Source organism: Rhinolophus ferrumequinum, chromosome 13, assembly GCF_004115265.2.
Source record: "Rhinolophus ferrumequinum isolate MPI-CBG mRhiFer1 chromosome 13, mRhiFer1_v1.p, whole genome shotgun sequence".
Classification (NCBI taxonomy): domain Eukaryota; kingdom Metazoa; phylum Chordata; class Mammalia; order Chiroptera; family Rhinolophidae; genus Rhinolophus; species Rhinolophus ferrumequinum.
This window is the reverse complement of record NC_046296.1, coordinates 32,967,474-32,989,533: the sequence shown is the minus strand read 5'-3', so window position 1 is coordinate 32,989,533 and position 22,060 is coordinate 32,967,474. Positions and strand designations below refer to the sequence as shown.

General features: G+C 45.6%; 1 protein-coding gene across 5 annotated transcripts in view; it reads left to right on the top strand.

The window, feature by feature from the left end:
- The window catches only part of SPTBN1 (spectrin beta, non-erythrocytic 1), a 181,897-nt gene that overhangs the window by 113,629 nt on the left and 46,208 nt on the right, over window positions 1–22,060 (top strand). For all 5 annotated transcript variants that reach the window (XM_033124640.1, XM_033124643.1, XM_033124642.1 and 2 more), the window contains 7 exons: window positions 1,213–1,364; window positions 11,957–12,130; window positions 15,825–15,916; window positions 16,967–17,047; window positions 17,414–17,529; window positions 20,712–20,824; window positions 21,612–21,799. In XM_033124640.1, coding sequence (XP_032980531.1) covers window positions 1,213–1,364; window positions 11,957–12,130; window positions 15,825–15,916; window positions 16,967–17,047; window positions 17,414–17,529; window positions 20,712–20,824; window positions 21,612–21,799 — 916 coding nt within the window. The remainder of the gene's footprint in view (window positions 1–1,212; window positions 1,365–11,956; window positions 12,131–15,824; window positions 15,917–16,966; window positions 17,048–17,413; window positions 17,530–20,711; window positions 20,825–21,611; window positions 21,800–22,060) is intronic.

The window sequence follows — 22,060 nt, the reverse complement described above, 5'->3', positions numbered from 1 at the left end:
GGTACACGCGCCCCATCAGCAAAGGGGGCTTTTTAGTTGTCACCCAATGGTGTTGAAAGCCATAAAAAATTGTTAGGGTCTGCTCACTTTTTTGTAGATTAATGCATAAACATCTTGGTGTGTTCGGGCTTGCACTGGAAGGGGTAGCTCTTGGGTCCTTTGGGTGCAAATTCATGCTGGTGAAACCAGAAGTAGGGCGACTAACTGATAGAAGGGTAACTAGAAAAGAGGAAGTCCAAGTGGGTAGGTTCAGGGCACAGTCTATGGATCCCATTGAAAGTCTTCAGCAGCCTGCGTTTAGAACATTGTGCAGCGGCGAGAAGGTTGGACGCCTGTTTGTGTGGACGAAGGGCCAGTTCTGGCCACACATGTCGCGAGTTTCATGCTTTGAATTGGGCAGAGCTTGACCACTGAGGCTTGAAAAGCTTGCTGTTTCCTGGGTGACGTAGATGAGCAGCTACCACACTTGAGAGCATAAACTGGCAATTGCCTTTTACGTGAATGGTCGAAGTTTGGAGATGATAGTTGTCCACTCATCTTACCGAAGGGGACACTGAATCTAGCGTCTCAGCGCGTTTTCAGTGAAGCCTTGTGCCCAGGCCGTCATCTCCCAATGCCCAGCCAGATCCCTCTGTACTCTACCACGTTGCCTGCTGTTTTCTGTGTTGTTCACAGGACTTAGTACGCAGCAGGTTAAAAGGGTCATCACAGATCCAGGTCACGAGTGAATGTATCTTACTAGGTGATGCCTGCTCCTTTGTACAGGGAAGCGGTTTCTTTGTCTTCTGAGCTTTTCTACCCCACATCCTTCCATGCACTGTGTGCTTCCCACTTTCACCTTTTGGAGGAACGACAGCTATGACATGCGTGAGAAACTTGAGCAGTCAAATGTTACAGTGTTGGGCAGGACTGCAAAGGACCCCACTGAAATCTATACCCTGATGCCTCTTCAGCAAACATGGGAGAAGTGAAATAAATGACTGCGAGCTAAGGATACTCTGCTGGTGGCATGCTTAGGGGTGCAAACATTCAAGGACTGAGTGACTCCTGTGTTCCTAAGGAGTTGATCATGCTTGAGAGAAGTGAAGTAGAGGTTTCATTAGAGTCTAGTTTTGCTGTTCTTCCTTTGGCTGGAGTCCCATGACTGCTGGCACAGAGGCTCTGCTGCCCAAGCTGTGGTTGGTGGTAAAGCGAGTTCTCCTCTGCTTGCAGATGAGCGTGAAGCTGTGCAAAAGAAGACCTTCACCAAGTGGGTCAATTCCCACCTCGCTCGTGTGTCCTGCCGGATCACAGACCTGTACGCTGACCTTCGAGATGGACGGATGCTCATCAAGCTGCTGGAGGTTCTCTCCGGAGAGAGGCTGGTAAGTGGGAATGTTGTGAAGGGTTGTTGCACCGTGGGTGGGAAAATGGTTTTGAAAATCTAGTGTGCACTGGCCTCCTGCTGAATTCTGCAATTAATGGTTGATATTTTCGAGGAGGAGAACCTCGATAAGGACGATGAGCACGTTGGGGACAGCTCCCACGTAACATTCTGAGTCTGGGTGGTGTTCTTGAACTGGTAATAAATCGACCACATTCTATTTTTCTTTTTCCTTTTTTCTTTTTTTGATGCGAGGTTACTTACTGCCTTGGGTCAGATCAGGGCACAGTGCTGGTAACTGAAGGGTCAGTCTGGGACGCCGGCTCCAAGGTGCATCTGTATTCCACGAGATCATGGAATAATTTTAAATTTGTGTCTTATTAATTCTCTGGAAAATCTGACCTGCTGTTTTAAAGTGGCAAGAATTGAATTCAGTGGTTTCTGACATTGTTTGCTTTCTTCCCTGCACACTTTTTATTTCTGGGGTGGAGGGAGAGGCTGGTGTTTTGTCATCTCCTTGGAAACTCAGAGCTTCTGATGAATTCTCCTGCCCTTTGGTACAGGAGAGTTTTTAGCCTACAGTGAAAATTTTATCCCCATTTTGTTTCCCAGAGCTACTGAGGCTATCTCTGATGTGATTTTTATAAACCATAAGCCAAGAAAGCTTAAACCAGTCTCTAACTGGCCCAACAGGTTTTGTCTCGCCTTGGTTTGAAAATGGATGCTATATTCTACCAGACCACATGCAGTTCCATAGGTGGTGGTGGGACTGAGCCAAGAGCTGACGCCCAGGGATAGAGCCCCACATCTGTAGTGACATCACCAGGAAAGTATGCTGGTGGTTGGCAGGACTGCCAGAAAGCCTTATTTTTAACTTGATCTCCACCCTGTAACTTGACAGCCACATGGCTCTGTGTGCAGACCAACCCACACACCTCTGACCACAGGCAAGAGCCAAAGGTTGTACCCGGCCCTATTATTAGCCCACAGACAGAATTGCCTGGGTAAAAACAGAGTCAGAGCTTTCTCCCTGCCCCTTCGTTCCAGAATAGGGTCCTCTAAAAGATAGTGAAGCCCCATCTCATCTGTAGCAAGTTTTGTCCGTGCTTTTTGTTCCCTGTGCATGCAGGTGTTGCTTCATTTTCTTTGGGAGTTTGTGGGTCAGGCTATACCAACTAGATAAATAAAGGAGGCTTCTACCTGTGACCATAATGGCTGCCTCGAAAGTGGTTTGTAGGGAGACTGTGGGGAGAGCAGGTCCCCACACTCGGAGGGTGGAGGCTGGTTATTGATTGTATTTTGATTTGTTTCTTGAAGTGAGTCTTGTTTGAGAGCCTAGGCTAGAATTATTGTGATATGCATCTTTAAATATAATTTTTGTAACTGGACTGGCCCTCCATCTCTTAACCTTTCCCCCACCTCTTAATGTTTGACCTAGTGTGATTGTTTATTGATTTTTTTTTTTGAATGATGTTTCAAAGAAACGTGAAAATAGCACCAAAAATCACTAAATGTCATGTGAATAGAAATTAGTTTGAACATTCATTTTTGTTCTGACAGGGTCCAGTCTTCCTAGCTGTAGGAGTAAATTGTTCACTTCTGAAGGTCCATAATTCTCTTGTACCAAGAAGATTGTGTCCTTGATAACGGCGACTTAATAAATGGGATCAGGCCCATTGCCCTTTTCTTCTGAACAAGGCACCAAAAATATTCATAGGGAGAGAAAAAGCAACCAGCAAAGCATAATTCTTATTTGTGTGTGGATACTGCCCACTCTCTCTTTATTTGCTGCTGGCAATGATTTTTTTTTTTTTGGATCATCCAGAGACTTAGGAGATTAGGGATGGGGAAGAACATGAGCTGGCCCCCATCTCCAACCTCTCGTGTAGTCAGTGCCAGAAATTGTGTTTAGCAAAGACATACTACTTGGTAAAAACCCCGTGTCTTGACTTCTTTTATTACCCTTTTCTCACAGCCAACCCTGATTATAGGTTGGGCAGTCTGATAATCTTCTTATTCTAAAAATACGGATATCATAGAAAGAGTGAGCTAAAGCTCTGGTTCATTGGGACTGGAGATTTTCAGCTGGTTTGGCTCCATGGTTCATATGGTTTATGGAACTTTCTGGAAGGGACACAAACCACTCTCTGCTGTTGGCTACAGAGGCTGCCAGGAACCTAAGTTAGAGACCCTCCCTGTAGGAGAGGACCTCCACGAGGGCTTGCTCCAAAGGTTCCTTGCATATTCGGATTCCAAAACCAATGAGGTGGTTACAGCTTCCAGGCCTGGGTAAATTAATGTCCACAGCTCAGCGTGTATGATCAGATAACATTCAGTCAGCACTGGGCTTTCTGCACCGGTGATCCAAAACCCTGGGTAACACAAACATTTGCACTCCATCTGGAGCTGTGTCAGTCAGTTTTGGCCCCAGCACTTACCACCAGCTTGGCAGTAGGTAGTAGATAAATGTTTGAGGGCCTAGAGTATCTGAATTTACTTTATTAATAGATTCTTGGAGCCAGTTCATCCTTCTTTACAGAGGAGGAAATTTGTCTGATTTTTACTGAGTGAAATTTACAGAAACATTAGCTTAATAATCCAGACAGTTCCACCCTAACCCCACCCTGCGTTTTGGCTTAAAATCATTTGAGTTAAATGTGAACAGGCTTTGGGGAGGCCTTTGGGTTATCAGAGCATTTGCTGGGGAACATTAGAGGGCTGAGATCCCCGTCTCTGGTCCTGGCTTGGGCAGGATCCGTGTCCAGAAATGTCCTCTTGGCCTCAGGTATGTCAGTTTATGAAGCAGTGAGGAAACTGAGGCTGAGCCAGGAAGCTGCTGCTAATTGGGATTGGGTTGATGACAAAGAAAACCATCCCATTCCAATATCTTACATTGAAGTTACTATGGGCTGTATCTCTTCATCAAGACCTCACTTTAAAATTCCCCCAAATGCCCTTAATTTTTAGCACTCACTGGGCTGAGCAGGTAAAAGTGGAAAGCACAGAACCTGTGCCGCTCACTTTGTCATTGGTCCCAGGTTCCCAGGGCCAGATGAGAGCAGGACTTGAGGGGGGAAGGTTTGTCCCATGGCAGTATTGACATTTAGAGGGAGTAGGGCCTCGGGCGTAATACCTGTCAGGCCTGACTTGGGTGGCGAAGTGGAGCCGCCAGGTCATAAGCCAGGCTTGAAGCTTGCCTGTGCCTGCCTCTTCCTTCCAGGGGCCTCGGCAGTGAAGGATGGTTATAAGATGCCAGTTGTTGCCTCTCTCCTGCCTGACTGGGTCCTGGCTGCTGACAGAAAGTGGACAGGGTTTTTCTGAACACCTCTGCCCTCTTCTCAGCCCCTTGCCATTTCCAAGTTACAGGTGGCACTGGTTTTTGTTTTCCTGATATTCTGTCTTGTTACTCTGTTCGTCAGTCTCAAAGGAGAGAAAAACACCGTTAATTCCAAAACAGGCTGAGCTAGGTGGAAAAGATAGATTTACCATGAGAGTTGTTAAGCCTTAAATCCCATGTTGAACTGCTCTGAGTTTTTCATAAAGCCTTTGTTAGGAGAACCATACTGGCTGTTGTTGTTGAAACAGGGTTTTGTGGACTGGCCACAGATCCTACCTGTTTATAGTATCATTTGTGTGGGAGAATTTCCTTTTGTTCTAAACAACAGCCGCAGAAAAAAATGCCCCTGTTAAATTGCAGCCCAATTAATTGCACAAATGCAAAAAGTGAATTAGTAGCAATGGGTACCGTATGGTAAAGTACTGAATTAATGGTTCCAGAGCCCTAGAATTTCAGAAGGGGAAACAGGCCTTCTGGAAGGGGTGTCAGGAAACCTCAGTAAGTGTGCGGGGTTCCAGCTGGATCTGGGAGGAGAGGTGCAGGTGTGGCTAGACAGCGTAGAGGGGTCGAGTGGCATCTGTGAGGCCGAGTGAAGAGAGTGTTAGAGGACGGACACCAGGGAGGAACTGGTGTAGGGAGAGCAGCCGGACAGACTGGAGTATGTGTCGCTTTTAGTATTTGCTGTCACACATTCGTATATCTCATTTGGTTCACAGTCTAATGAAGTGGACGATTGATGCTTTGTAGAAGAAACAGGCAGAGTGACCAGGGTCTTGCCCAAGGCCAGTTTCACTAGTGAATGTGTCACTTGGGCTCCAGCCCCGTCTCTTGTCTGTTGGTCCCCTCCTTTCCCACTGAGCCCTGCTGAAGGAGAAAATGCCTCTCAGGAGTGGGTCCCAACCAGTGAGAAGACAGGCAGGAATTAACGGCACAGTTTGTTGTTCCCTGATTAATTTCATAGGGCAAGAATCGTTTGCATTCTTCTTAAAGCTCAAAGTCTGATGTGTCGGGAGGCGTTTGGCGATGTAATATGAAATGAGTTCGGCTGTATGTTGTATTAGTAGTGAGTCTGGAAATTAGTGTTTCCCATCCTACCTTCTGTATTACGTAGAGGCCTTTGTGTATGGGTGTGTGTTGTGAAAGTCTATTTTTGATTAAAAGACAAAAGCATAAACAAGTGTCTGTCACACCTGGTATACTGAGACCAAATAGTTTCTTTTCTCTGTTTCCTCTTTACCTGAAAAATAAGGTCAGCAGGCACTTCAGAATTCACCTTCCATGCTAGTAAGTCGTCCACCATCCAGTACACAGATTGTATTTTATAGCTGGAAGTGACTTTAGTGGCCACTAAGTAGATTAGATCTCTTCGTTTCATAGGTACTGGAACTCAGAGAGTAAGCAGCATGCAGGGCCATTCAACTGGTGTGTGGCACGTCTAGGCCTAGGACCGGCCTCTCCCAGTTCCCAGGCTGGTGCCCTGTTCACCCTGCACCCCTTGTTGCTTCAGGTGGCTTCAAGGTGGCCTTGGACACCCATGGAGAAAATCCTGAGAGAGCGGGGGTTACCAGGGTAAAACAGTGTGGCCCAGCTCGCCAGCGGCCTCCCAAAACAACCTGCCAGGAATCCTCCCTTTTGTCTTCCTGTTCTATTCAGGGAGCCAGATTGGCTCCAGGAAACATTTGTTTTTTCTTTTCCATCACTGGGCTCTGACAAAAACCCTGCATTGTGATTATACTATAGTTCTGCAAATCCTGACACCCCACAGGGTATAACTGACTCAAACTCAAGGCTGGATGGGCAGCGGTGACAGACCCGTGGACCAGCAAGGGGCCCTCTGGTTCCCTCGTGCCTTCCTAAGGGCATTGGGTCCACTTGGGTGAATTTGACCAGGGCGTACCACTTTTCGGAGGTAGGGCTTGGACGAAGTGCTCTAATGAGCAATTAGGATGACGTTGGCAGATGCTAGAGGTGGTTTAGTCCTATAGAGGGGTCAGAAAGAAGATGGGTCTGGATCAAGGCCGTGGCGGACGTGTGGTTGGTAAAGATTTGGAACTAAAAGGTACCTTGGGGAGGGGATACAGGAAGAGCTCCCACAGAACGCAGGGCCATGGGCCATGGTGTGGGAAGAGCAGGGAAGCTTGTTAAAATTATTTAAAGAAAGATCAGTAAAAATAGGCATTTCCTCAGAGGAACCACCTCCCTGCCTGCAGAGAGAGCCCCCCTTGTTCCTGAGTCACGTATGAGTCTAGTATTGATCCTGGTCCCCACATTAATGGCATTTCAAAATGCCCCATCAGAAAGGACACACAACACAGAAGTGCACATGCTGCCGTGAGAATGAACCTGTGGCACACTGGGAATTTGGTAATAATTAATGGAGGAAAGACAGGGAACCCTTCTTTTCTTGGCAGAATTAGTCACTCTTGGTTGGGGAAAGGCTTAAGAAAAGTGTTTATTACGGAGAGATGAACCTCTCCCCCTAGTTCCATTGTGTTGAGTTTTCTCCATTGTTAACACTCTTTCCTTTTGAGAAGATAAAAGTTTAGTGATATAAAAATAGCTCTTTAAAAAAAATGAAAACTACCTGCCAGATGGGAACTGAGTCTCTTTATTTCCTTTCATGGGGAAGTGTGTACCACTCTTGGTTCTGGGTGTAGCATAAAGAGAACGAGCTTTGGAATCCTGGCCCACCACATACTAACTGGCTGCACGGATTGTGTCATCTCTCTGAACCAGTGTAGTCTCATCTGTAAAATGATAATAGTAATAATAATAATTATTATTATTAATTATATATTATTATTATATGGTGTTATTAAGAGGATTAAACGTGATAACAGATATAAACCACTTAACAGAGGTTAACAGTTAGTTGCTCAGTAAACGGCAGCTAAGAATTTTTAGATCTTGTGAGTTATGCAGCCTGCGTGACCAGTGTGTTTCAGTGTATCCCTCTGCGAGATCATTAATCCTGCCTAAAATTAATTTCCTATAATTATTGTTCCCTAGACTTACCCAGGTACTGTGCCTTAAAATGTTCTAGAAGCCCTCTCCGAAGCAACTAGAACACAGGACTGGGGAGTTGTTACACTTAAGTTGTACTGTTGATTTTTATTCTCATACCGTGCTGCCAGTACACCGTCTAACCTCACCATGTCTAGCTTATTATTTTGGTTTAAAAGGAGTTAAGATACCGCTGAGGATGAGTGAGCTTCAATTGAGATGAAATGTGGGTAGAGTGCTTGAAAAACATAAAGGTGGTAGAGTGGGGTGATACAGCAAATCTAATAACTTTTACTGCACAGTGGTTCGCCTAGTTTGAGTTACTAGCTACAGAACAGTAATAATATTTGAAATTTCTCTGTAAATCATTCTTTTCAGACTTGTTTCCTAATCAGCTGTGAATGTATAGAGTTCTTACTATGAATAGAAGCCACAAATATCGAGGTTTAGGTATTTTCACATCCTCTCCCTTCCCTCATCCCCTCGTCTTCCCTCAGGACACCAACCAGCCTTACTCTTCTCTACCACCTTTTCTTTTCGTTCCGGTACAGAATTGAATTTGGGGGTGTCAGGATTAGAAGAGTAATAGTATCCTTACTATTTGGGAGCACATTGGCTTCAGGTTTTCGATCTGTCTTTCAGTTGATGTATGTCAACTTTTCTGGCTCTTTGTGGGAGAATTCTTCCTAGACCCTAAACATTTTCCATCAAAAAGTGTGCTATTCCCAAACACTTTGAAGCCCCGGTGGCATAGGGAGAGGGGCGAATCCCCTCTTTTAAGTAGAATTAATTGTTGAGAGGAAAATACTTGAGGTGCCCTTTGTTGGTCAATACTCAGTGGGTTTTAGAACACCATAATGGTTAGTTTACTATTTCACTTGTATAGCAGACCTTTGAGATAATTATTTGTATACCCCCATTTTATGGCTAAACAGTTGAGAAGTAAGGCACTGATTTGCTAGAAAGTGGGGAAGTTATAACTTGAACATGGGCATTTTAACATCAGAATCATTATCCTTGACACCAAATTGCTCGACAAAAGCATATTGAGTAGATCTGGTTTATTCATGTTCTATGTTTTACAAGATGTAAAGGCCAGGAGCAGTAGGAAAATTAAAAAACAAATGTTGGGAGTGAAAGGCAGAGCATTATCCTCTTTTTCCCCCCAAATCTTGGGGTTTGATTTGGGGCCAGTTGCCCCCAAAAGGAGGACGAGTCTCCTGAAAGTTTTCAATTTCCTCTGACTTTTGGAAATTGGTGAGTTTTGTTTGTTTTTTTACCAACTGAAGGAATCTGATAATTGACCGCAGAGGTTTGTCTGCCGTGTGTGTGTCAGTTCCGTGCATTGTCTCATGCTAGTGATTCTGATGGCTGGGGCTTGCTGGGAACTTGGGGTTGTGTCTAGGTCTGGAGTGAAGCACCCTTAGCTCACCTGGCATGGCCAGTCAACGTCAGTCTGAGGTCCCTGTGATGTGGCATTAGACTTCCCCAACCCGCAGGAAAGTGTTCAGACCCCATCACACACCCCCACCGCACCCCAGCACCCGTATTCATGTGGGAACATACACACTTTCCACTGAGATTTTGGAGAGAGAGTAGAGGCTTGATCGTCTCATGTGCGTTTGAGATTGAGCGTTTCAAGAAAAAGTCTGCAGGAGCAGGGGTTATGCGTGAGGGAGGGAGCCTGAGAAGATGCTGACAGCCCCCCATGTATTCTTTGTTCTCCTCCTCCCAAGCTCCTTCTATAGTTCCATCCACACGATTCCTCCTACCCTCAGTTGGGAAATATCCTTTTCTGGCCTCATAGAGGTAGACTTGGGAGAATGTCTGTTGTAGTTAGGAGAATGCCTCTGTCTTCATTGCTCTGGAAATAAGATTAGTGCGAAGAAACTTTCTTTGGCACTGAAACAGCACATGGACGGTAGACACTAGTCAGGTGTGCAAAAGAGATGAGAGGAAAAAGGCTTCAGGACAGCAAACAGAAAATGTCAGAGCCCCTGTGTCAGAACTCACACACAGTCTTAGAGGCAGTTAATCCCCGATCCCTCAGCTTAGAACAGTGTTTTACCAAGCGGCTGCGTCAACAGTTTCTTCGTCAGCCATGAGAAATCAGCACTGATCAGAGAAGATCAGAGGAACTAAAGTACACACAGGACAACCACATGCAGAGTTGGGCGACTTCTTACCCCAGGGCCAATAGGGCCGCCCACCTCATCAGGGACATCACTGACTCCACGCACGTCTGTCCATCTTTGGAGAGGAGCATGACAATGCCTGGTCACGTGGCTGACATGGAGAGGTCGTGGGTCATCCTCGGAAAGAGAGGGTGCCAATGTCAGCTGCAGACCTGGTCACAGGATTTGAGAGTGAGCCCACCCCTTTCCCTTGGAAATCTAACCTTTTTCCTACCTGGTTAGAGTGCTTGATTTTGTTGTAATGTTATCACTTGACCTAACATAGTAGCAAATCCTAGCATTTCAACCACATGCCTGCAATAAATTAGTTGTGAAGTTTCAGAGAAACACCTTTTGGGGGGAATGGGTGGTTTGTAAGGAAAGCTATCAAAATAGTGTGAAAAGCCTGACTTGTAGAGAATTTCTTTTCCTGTTGCTGTTAGTTGAAAATAGAATCTGCCACTTGTGGTAAGGCCTGCGCTTGTAATCTTATTTCCTCAGGGGCAAAGCACGGTCTTCTGTCTGTGCTCACTAGTTCTCTTTTGTGGAAGAGAAAGTCAAGAGAAAAATGACATAATCTGAGACTGGGTACTTAAAGTGGACACTTGTTAACACGAGTCGGCTTGTCTTCGGATGTCTTCCATGTAGCTAATAACTAAGATCTCAAACTACAGAGACAAAGTGGGAACAGGCAAGACATAATTACCAGACGACTGGCTGGTGCACTGTCCTTGGTGTGCCAGGTTGTTGCACACTTGGCCACCTTTCCTGTGAAGCCAGCTCATATAGCCCACACCGTGCCCAGTCCATCTTCATTCACTTCACCACACGTGGGCCTTGTGCTCTGAACCAAACTAGAGGCCACTGAGTATATAGCCGAATATTGTAAAGCATCATTCCTGCTCTCAAGAAGCCAGTGGTCTAGTTCGGAATAGGAAGAGCAATACATGAAACGGCAAAAATATAAGATACATTATAATTATTTCCTGAACTCTGTGGTCCAGACCATCAGTGTATAGAGTTGTGCGAAAAGGGTGACCTGTAAGAACTGGAATGGTTGGAAATGTCTCCTAGAAGGAAGATGTGCCTTGACCTGAGCCTTGAAAGGTGGGTGGGGTATGGTGAGATGGCTGAGAAGTCACTGGGGAGGTAGGATGGCAGCCGCCGAGTCAGCCAGGCCAAGTACACTCTTCTGGCTAGGGGCGTGTGCACAACCTCGCGTTGTCTTCGTGAAATGGTGACATCAGCCTGAGGTGCAGCCTCCGCTCAGGGGGAGTGGTGGGAAGTCGGGAGGTGGGGAGGTGGGGAGGATGGAGACAGGCAGGGAGGGCATGAGCTTGCTGTGAACGCAGTAAGTGGAAGAGACCCACTGAAAATTCCGTGTGTGTGTATGTATCTTTACGTTTTGCTTTATTTAAAATGTTCACATTCAAACGACCACTTTTGGATTTTGATATAACTGGATAAAAGGAAGAGATATTTGTGGTATTCAAATAAGCCTCCTCTCATATTTTTTCCCTTTATCCTTTCTTTTGAGTAAGTCACACCCCTTTACTCAATTGCCTCCCATCACTTCACAGAACCACCTGATTTGGTGGTGTGTCCCCCCTTTTCATTTTGTTTGAGCTGCCCTTAGGAAACAACCCAGCAGGTGGCAAACCTATTTTTAGTGTAAAGCAGCCAGAAAACACCTCCTCAGAAGTGTTTTGCCGTGCGTCTGCAAAAGATTGTATGGATGGCAGCAGTAGCTCTGAAATTCTTTGTGACAGTTGGGTCCCTTTTCTCTAAACTTCCAGTTTCTATGTGCATTTGTAAATTGTGTAGCTTCTATGATTTGAAAAACAAAGCAAAAACAACCCTCTAAAAAGTGATTGGTCACCATCCCTTAAGTAAACTTTTCTAAGACCGTTAGATATATACTGTCCCTGGACTGAATGAGCACACATGGTTTTTAACGTTTCAGTTTGGGTAGGAGCGTGCTGCATGCACGGGCACGTGTGAATTCTCTGGGCAGTAGCTCTGGGCCTGTTTCTGCCTCAGTAGATGATTTATTTCCACCTTCTGCTCACCCATTTCTAGCCTAAACCCACCAAGGGACGGATGCGTATCCACTGTCTGGAGAACGTGGACAAGGCCCTCCAGTTCCTAAAGGAGCAGAGAGTCCATCTTGAGAACATGGGGTCCCATGACATCGTGGACGGGAACCACCGGCTGACCCTCGGTCTCATCTGGACCATCATCCTGCGCTTCCAGGTGAGGGACTCGACCCGGGTATTCCACCTTCCTCCCAGGTCTGAGAATCCTTGTGAAGCTGGCCTCCCCATTGCAGAGGGACCAGGAAGACCAGGTTGAAACGGCATCTCAGTCAGGTGTGCGGCTGTGTGTCACGCCTAGTTGCCCTGTAGGCACAGTGACTACATCCTCCCTCAGATGTGCTGGCCCCTGAAAGTCTTGGCTCTCCTGCTAGACGAGGAGGTTTCTAGGCTGCATCCCAGCCCACCACTCCACTGGTACCTACTCGAAATGTCAGGTGTCAGCTGCTCAGCTTTCAGGAGCAAAGCTATAGGATGTGGTTGATACTCAGGTATAGCACTAGGCAGTCTGAACGTCACCAGCTTGCAGCATGTGTCAGAGACTGTTTTTAGGAGAAGTCGTTTAGGATTATGACACCTGCTCATTCTCCTTTGGATGTGAGGAAGCAGTCCTCAGGGGCATGTGCAAAAAAGCCTTACGTTGTTTGAATTGATGACGGATGCTACGGAGGATTTGTTACAGTCGCGGGGGGGGGGGGGGGGGTCTCTAAGTATAGTACTCTAAGCCAGAAGGTCCTCTCAAGGTCATCTTGTCCATTGCCTTCACTCTATGAGGAAAGGGAGGGGCCTTGCCCAGGATCGCCCAGCCATTCAGGCAGGACTGCAGGGCACGCTTCTGACCCCTTAGCAGAGAGCTCAGCATTTCAGGACTGGGAAGCACCTCCAGCCTGATTACTACTGGTTCTTTCTCCAGGCGAATACTTCATGCTCATGCTTTTCAGTTAAAAACTGAAATGCAGGAAACGCTTCTTACCATAGCGTCAGGTTACTCTGCAAACAGATGTCCTAAGAGGCCTGTGTCCTCAGTGGCTGTTGTTTGTGCCTTTCCTTCCTGCTCTGCCCCTTTGATAAAGTCTGATTGATTTTTCTGGGTAAATGAAAATCTCACCAAAAAGGGCAAAAACAGAAACCAAATTATAGCTCTCTTTGTATTCTTATTAAAACTCTGAGATCAGCCTGTAACCAGTCCTTTTCCTTCATGTTTCTCCTGGGATTTGGTTTGAGTTAACAGTGATCAGGGTGTGTTGGAGGGTGGTGGGGGCAGGGAGGCGGGGGTAGGGGCTGAAACAGCTACAAAGAAACTCCCTGCAGGGGTGGTTCCCCAGCCCGCTGATCATCTGAGTCCCTAGGAGGAAGCTTCTTACTAATTCAGATTCCCTGTCCCAGCCCTGGTCTACGGAGGGAGCCCCTGTTGAAGATGACATCATTAATGGAGTTAATTACAACAATCAGCGACTTTATTTGCAAGCAGAACTCTTACGTAGATTTCAGTCATTTAGTTCCTGAATGATTTTAAAAAGCAGTGAATGTTATTAAGTTCAGTAATTATTGCACAGTTTTAGGCCAACAGAGGTGAAATGAGCAGGACACTCACCTCAATTTTGTAAGAGTAAAAAGTTCTGTTTATGTTGCTTTTGACCGGTAGTAACAGAGTGTGGAGGGGCATCGTGATGTGGCCTCTTCGCACATCTGGTCAGGGCCCACGTTGGTGAGCTGGCAAGCACAGCCCTTTCCAGGATTCTCAGCATGAACTGGGTTGAGTCATTCACTAATTAGCTTCCTGACAGCTTGCCTTTTTCTGTACTTGAACTTGTAAATGCTGATATATACTTTCTCTTTTTCCTGTGAAGCATGAAACACAGGCTGCTGCTATCACTGCATGGCCTGCACTGTTGGTGTCTCACATGGCCCAGCAGCTTTATTAAACCGTCACCCGTTCCACAAATGTGAATTGATTCTGCATCAGCTCACATTCTGCCTCCTCTGTGTAGCTTCCCCATGGATCTGCAAAAATCTCTCTTTCCCCTCAGCTCCTGAATATACAGCCTTGTCTTAAGGTTCCCGGCATGCGTGTATATGCATGTCCATGCTTCCATCCCCAGAGCTCCCAGATGTGCCCTGCCATCTCTGTACGTAGCAGGTATCCATTAAATACTGATGATTGACACATAGGTGTAATGCTGATGTCCCTTTAAAGAGAATAAAAGATGGTCTGGGAAACTGGAATGAAAGTCTTTTGTTTGCCTAGTCTAAATAGGGAGCTGCCTTCATTTCAGAAGGATAGACTGTGTTTCTAAACGAACAAGGCTAGAGATAGATCCTCTTCACACAGAAGCATAACACGGTTGACAGGCGTTAATGTGTAGAATTCCACCTGCTTTTCCTGGTGAGTCTGTGTGTTACCCTTTGTGTGGGCTGCTCTTTCACATTTACTTTATGCACGTGATCCTAATAATAGAGTTGGGAGTTTATGCAAACTCAGACTTCACATACTTAACCACAATTAAAACTGGAGAATGTTTTTAGAAATATAATTATTTCAATTTTTACTTGTTTTTCGTGTGGAAAGTTTCCTTTTAATCTCGCATTTATACAGTATTTTATCCTCCTTGGAATGGTTAGAGCTCAGAGATACTGGATTGCCTCCTAGGCCAAGCACCATTCCCCCTCATCCCCCGCCCCACATTTTATTATTACAGGTAAGAAACTAAAGACGAAAGGGTATTAAGAGCATTTGTCTAAAATGACATAATTGGTAGGCAGCCCTGAATCCAAAGAGCTAACGTTGACCGGCTCCTTGTGATGAGCGCAGCACGTGAGTGCACAGCAGCGCTGTGAGATAGGCAGTGTCATTGTTGCCGTTCTTCAGACAGGAAGCTGAGGAACTCACCCAAGGACACACAGTAGGTGGTGGAGCCTGGATCCAGACCCAGACAATCTGACTTCGGTGCCAGTAGACCAGCTCTATGTGTAATATTATGTTCAAAGTGTGCTGCCTGTGAGTGGCTTACGAATGCAGACTGTCTTAGGCCATTGGGGCTTCTGTAACAACACCATCGACTGGGCAGATTACAAACAATATAGATTTATTTCTCACAGTTCTGGAGACTGTAAGTCTGAGATCAAAGTGCCAGCCCGGTTGGATGAGGGCCCCATTCCAGATTGCAAACTATTTGCTGTGTCTGCACATGGTTGAAGGTGCTAAGGCTCTCTGGAGCCTCTTTTTCATAGGGCACTAATCCTGCCCGAGAGGGTTCTACCCTCATGACTTAGGCACCTCCCGAAGGCCCTACCTACTAATAACACCATCCCCTTTCAGGATGAGGATTTCAACATAAGAATTTGGAGGGGATACAGACATTCAGACCATACCTAGCGCAGATCATGGAAGAAGCACAGCATTTAAGTGCACTCTTTCTCTGAGCCTTGGGATCAGCCCGCAGGCCGTGGTGTACACACTGTCCTCCTCTATGAAGGACACACCCTGGTGTGAAAAATGTTTGGTTTTGAAAAACTGAACTGAATGTTTTTCTGGAGTCTGATGAGGTTCAGGGTGTACCATGTGGACCACCGTGCTAGCTTGTACTTGGAAAGATGGGCTAGCCTGAGGGCAGAAATGACACCTAGTAAGTTCTGGGAAGTCATGCAGGTAACTCGTCTTCGCTTCCATCTTATCTCTGTAAAGTGGAAAACTTGCCGAGGTTCTGGCCGGTGTTTCTTTGAGGCAAAGCCTGGCTTCAGAAAGCAGGTTTCGTTGACACACTTGGAGGAAAGTCTGCAGATCTGAGCTGTTCTGTGGTTGTCGTTAAGCAGCTGACCCATCTGTTCGTCTAACATGTCTTTGTAAATCTTAGATCCAGGACATCAGTGTGGAAACTGAAGACAACAAAGAGAAGAAATCTGCTAAGGATGCATTGCTGCTGTGGTGCCAGATGAAGACAGCTGGGTGAGTATGAACTCAGAGAGGATCAGGGGCCGCTTCCCCCAAGGCCAAGTTCCAGTGTAGTCATCACTTCCAAGGTGTTGACAAGTGTCTCTTCCACTGCTTCCATTGAGAAGTCTTGTTCACTCGTAAGCATTTGATACGCTGACCTTTCAGCTCGCTCTCAGAATAGAAGGAGTTCTGATTTATATTCCGGACCTCTCATCGCCACAGTCGGTTTCCCTGTCTTTATTAAGGAAGCTCCAGAGAGCAATATATCTTGGATTTTAATACCCTGAGACCATGTTTAGGAATCATACCCATAACGTTTTAAAAAACAGTTCTGGGTTTTCTCCTCCCTTTGATTTCTGCTGCTTTGGGGGAGCTTTGTGCAGTAAACATGAAAGTAATCTTTATATATTATCTGTCTCAGTTTTCCTTTTAGTTCTTTCATTGAAATTTCGGTGGAGATATTTTTTAGAGAAATGCATCTTTTTTGTTGCTCACTGAAATTGCCGGGGCTTAAGGTACTTAACTGAGAACTGATTTTGTACCAGGTTAGTTGGAGAGGTTCTGTGAGAACTACTTGGAGGATAGGTGTGACTGTAATGGACATGATCAGTCGGTGATAAATATGGAAAACAAAAACGGGATCAAGTTAGGTAGGAACCTTGCATTCACCACAAACACAAAGTCATTGATAATCAATATGCTGTAGAATACCTGATTGATCAGGGGTAAGTTTCAAACATAGGGATGTTTTTCAGGGAGGTACTTGATTTACAGAACTTCATCCAGTTCAGTGACATAAGTAAGAAAACTAGCGGAGTGTCACAAGTAACCCGTGAGTTCGGCTCTCGGTGACTGCAGGATCCTGATACCTGTGTGGCTGACAGTAGGAAGCCAGTGGAGGCAGGCCTCAGAGGTTTCTAGGTTGTAGGCACTTTTTCCTCGGAAAGTTGGTGTTCGGGGCATAGTTTACGTCTGTTTTAAACACTGCATTTGGCAAAAGTGTAAACCTACATGTGGTAATTCTGTTGTTGCTTTTCTCCCCTTGCGCTTTTTCTTTGCCAGTTACCCCAACGTCAACATTCACAACTTCACCACTAGCTGGAGGGACGGCATGGCCTTCAATGCACTGATACACAAACACCGGTAAGCAGCAGCTCTGGGCTAAATGTTCTTATTCCTCTGTAGCAGATGGGAGCAACTTTTGGTCCCCAGACCCATCGCCTTAGATGTTGTACCACTGTGCAAATTCCTGCATTGCATGTGAGGAGAACATGAGCGCATACGTAAATTCTCCCAGTCAAACTCCACAAGTTCTCCCATGATCTTCCGTTCTCTTAATAAACTTTCAAGTGTTTATTCACAGGTTTCATTCTTTGATAATTAAATAATAGTGTAGAGTTTTACTCCGCTAAAGTGTTGACTTTAACACTTTTAGAGTCATAATCATGTCTCGTTGGTCACATACATTTTCAAGCTATGGTTTTCGTTGTTTTCCATTGTTCTCCATAGGCCCGACCTGATAGATTTTGACAAACTAAAGAAATCCAATGCACACTACAATCTGCAGAATGCGTTTAACCTGGCAGAGCAGCACCTTGGCCTCACCAAGCTGTTGGACCCCGAAGGTAAGGACTCAAGGGTGAAAGGTGGGACCTTGAGCATCTCTAGCACTGAGGGGTTAATAAAAGATCTGCTTTGTATCCGTTTGTTTTTTTTTGTACAATGTGCTTTGGGAATTTTGCAGGGGAGGACGACCTTAATTTTGGTGTGGGAATTACTTGAGGATTTGTGCAAAGGATTCTATTTCAAAAGGCTTTGAAAGATGAGTATGATTGAAACATGTGCTGAAGGAGAGGGCGTGTTAGGCAGAGGGGCTTGTGCGAGCATAGGTGAGGAAGGTGCTTTTGGGGACCCGCAGTTCACTGGGAATGGTGTTTAGAGTGTTAATAGGATGTGTCAGGGGAAAGTGGGTAGGGACCCAACAGGTTCACGTTTTTAGAGGTTATTCAGGCACTGGGGAGTCACTGAAAGTTCGTAGCAGCTGCGCTCGAGGAAGAGCACCTGCCGTAGGCTCTCGGTGAATGCTTGTTGGCGACTGGCTTTCACCCCAAGGAGGCACGCAGCATGGCTTGTTGGAGTGGGTGGAGACTGGGGCAGGGGCCGTGTTACAGGAGGCTGTGCAGTGTTTGCTTATGAGCAAGAAGCGCCAAAATGAGGAAGGTGCATCGGGAAAGGGGAGCGTGTGGGTGGGAGAAGGAATAACACAGTCCCTTATGGCTGGCTGCTGGGAGGCACAGAATCACGTTCTCTGCATGGAATTGTTGTCTCTGCTCTGAGTCCCTGCAGCAGGGCCCCAAAGACTAACTCAGGTGACATGGCGTTTACCTGTGTGGCGGCAGTCCTGTCCCTCCAGCTTGTAGCTCTCTTACTTAACAAAAATCCTAATTCTAAGCTTCTTTTTAGCGTGAGCTGAAAAACGTGGACACTTTTTCTAATTTTGAGAAACATTTAAACATAAGAGGATGTTTTTGTACTGCTCTTTTTAGATACTCCCAACTGCGAGCAAATATCAGAGAAAACTGTATGTGAGTGAAAGTTTAAAGTTCTTATAAATATAGAACAGGAAGTTTAACTCCCCAAGGGCAGATTGAGGTCATGAGGCTGCCAAGCAGGCTTCTTACTGTTTTCCAGTGCATCAGAGTCACTGATATGTTCACTACAGGAAGCTGAGATAAAATTATCCTGTGCTAACCCATTAAATGATTTCTCAGTATAAACAGAAAACTAAAATTCCTTGGGCTGTGATAAATCTTCGTACTTAACCCCTACCTTATTATGGGAAGGCATTCTTCCTTAGCCCTAGCTCTTTGTGCTTTGATAAGGAACTTTTTATTTTTTCAATCACTGATAAAAAAGTTTTTAACTTGCTCATTCGTTAATCTTTCTAATCACTACCCAGTATGAAAAGGGGATTGATTTTCCCCAGATCACAAGACAAGGAGCTAAAAAAGGCAGTTGATGTCACTCACCCTATGGGTTTCATCTTGATTATTAGTTGTCCTTGCTATTATTAGTTGTCCAGTGGCCCCACAGAGCCAGCCATTAGTTACAATACAGTTGTAGACACGTTTAAAGAAAAAGTTTTCCCTGCTCACTCCTTCCCAGTTGACATTTTGTGTTTATTGAATTGTGTACGAGCCCAGCATTTTTTTGTGGCCTTCTTTCAGTTCTCTCTCTTTGGGGCACACTTTGACCAGGCTGAGCAGATGTAGGAGTTGGCCATGGGGGCTTTGGGGTGGGTACAGTAGCTAAGATTCTGGCCTCCATGCCATTGGCTGCCTCAGTGAGACTGAGCAGGGACTTTCCGGCCATGGGACCCAGCGTTCTCATCCTTAAAATAAGAGAAACAATCCTGCGTCACACAGGGCTGCCAGGAGGTTAGAAGTGATGGCGCATGTGTGAATGCATAATGCAAGAGAGCCCGATAATTAGGAGTCGTCCTGTGTATTCTCTTCTTGATCCGTCCTGAGTTGAGTACTTCACTTAATAATGCCAAACCTTGAAGACTTCTTCACTCATTGCCATGTTCACCTATTTGCTCCCTCCTGCAATAAATGCTTATTGACTACCCACTCTGTTTAAGACAACACAGTAGAAATGTGGGAGGTGGAGCAGCACAGGGCTTATTACCAAGGCAAGGTTCCACGGGGACCTAGTCTTGCAAGACACATAAAATGTGCATAGTTATAGTATCTGGCAGAGAGTAGACTGTATGTCCATACGAATGAAGTCCTTAAGGGAACAGGGGAGAGACAGTAATTCCCGCGGTAGAGATGAAAAACATTGAAGTGGCAGCTAGTTCACGCGAAGGGAAGTTGTGTAAAGGGGAGGAATTTGGGGCTGTGTGTCATAAATTGTCCAGTTTGGTTTAGGTACGTATATAGTGCCTGAGAATTAGTAGGCTCTATAGAATTAGAAATGTCTAGAACAGTGCTTGGCAGTTAGAGGAAGCCTGATAAATATTCAGTAGATGGATGAACGGAATGAAGGGAAGGAATGTTATGTCAAATTCTAGAGGACTAAGGGACTTATACTTTATTTTTGAGACTGCAGGGTACTTTCAAGTAATTTTGAGCTAGGAGGAAGTACGTTCACAGCTGTGCTTCTGTATCAAGTGAACTGGGTAGTAGGGAAACCCAGTGAGGAAAACGTCGCCCCACGTCTCGTTATGTGACCACAAGAGTCTGAACCACAGTGACAATAAGAATTCCATAAATGGAATCATCCGCACTCAGACTCAGTGACTAGCTGCATATGGGAAATAAGGTGATAAAGATGTCTGTCCAAAGACAGTGACTGGGAGAACTTCTGCCGTTGGCAGAAGTGAGGACCTAAGAAGCACAAACCCAGTTTGGGGGTGGAGTGAGAGGAACATAGTGTGTTGAGGTGGTAGCCACATTAGTGACAATTCTGACTGAATTCTTACTGTGCTTTTCATTTCTCTGTAGTGGTTTTGCATATATTTTGTCTTCTCGATGGTCTGGGATCCTCTAGAGAAAGGTTCATGTCTCTTAAGACTTCATGTCCTCATTGTAGGAGGCATTTATGAATAAGTATATAATGAAAGAGTTGGGAAGATGGTTTCGTCCTGGGTAGCCTTATAATTGATGCCCTGATGGCATAACTCGGGTACAGAAAATGAAGACACTGACCTGTTCAGTGCTGAACACTGGTTCCGGGTTGTTCCTGCTGCCTGGGTGGCAGCACCGTGAGCAGAGTACTGAAGGACATCTTGTCTGGGTTACAGATATCAGTGTGGACCATCCTGATGAGAAGTCCATTATCACTTACGTGGTAACATACTACCATTACTTCTCTAAGATGAAGGCCTTGGCTGTTGAAGGAAAACGAATTGGAAAGGTAGGCTCACACTAATTTTGTAAGTTGAGACATAATTGAAGTTCACATCTTGAGGCACGGCCACTGAGCACCGTGCTGTCCCATGCAGTCCTACATTTAGCCAGTACCAGTTTGGAGTGGGGTCTGCAAATGACAGCGAAGCAGGCAGAAGCCTCTTCATCCCAAGGAGTGATGGGAGGTAGGAGTGGTGGCTGAAATACTTAGGAAGGGATTTGAGGGGGATCTCAGAGCCTGAAACACCCCTCCCCTCAACCTTACCAGAAAATTGGGTACTGGAAATCTGATTGAGCTTCCTAATGTCATGGGCCTCAAATCCTACTTCCCACAGCTGGAAAGGCCTCAGTATCACGCTCTCTGTTTCTCACTGGGCTCATGTTCACCTGCTGTATATTTCAGAACACCTCAGACCAGATGACATCGTCTTCTCAATGCAATAGGAACGGAAAGTTCCTGGGCATTCATGGGACAGGACCAAGCAAAATAGAGCCCTTTTCGTTTCTCTAGGAATTTTGGAGCTTGTGCAGTAGGAGTCCTTCAGACTCTTTAAACCTTTGCCTGGGGGTTGGGAGGTTACAGAACCAATTATAGTTACGTTAAGCTGTCATTGCTCACAAATAATGGCCACAGTCTGAGTACCTATTAACAAAGGGCTCCTCAAGTTGAAAACGCTCGTGCCCAAGGAGCATAGAACCATCACTTAGTGTGCATGTGCTCGTGGGTTGCGGTCATGTTTTCTTTGCATCGTGATATGATCTTACTTTTCCATTATTCTAACTCTGGTTTACAGGTGCTTGACAATGCTATTGAAACAGAAAAAATGATTGAAAAGTATGAATCACTTGCCTCCGACCTTCTGGAGTGGATTGAACAAACCATCATTATTTTGAACAATCGCAAATTTGCCAATTCACTGGTTGGGGTTCAGCAACAGCTCCAGGCATTCAACACTTACCGCACTGTGGAGAAGCCACCCAAGTAAGAGGCACATTGGATGCATTACCATTAATGTGGGAAGAGAGTCACTGTAGTCACAGACCCCTGTTTCTGACCTGTGTGATCTCATGTCTTCATGAATGCCTCTCACCAGTGGCCTATCTCACTGCTAGTTACCTGATCCTGGGTCGCTGGGATTTATTACAAATCATGCTCTCTGTGAGCCCTTTCCAGTTGATTGTGCCACTGATACACGAGAATCCAAAGTAATGGTGCCGGTCCCTAATCCCTCATCCAAAACTC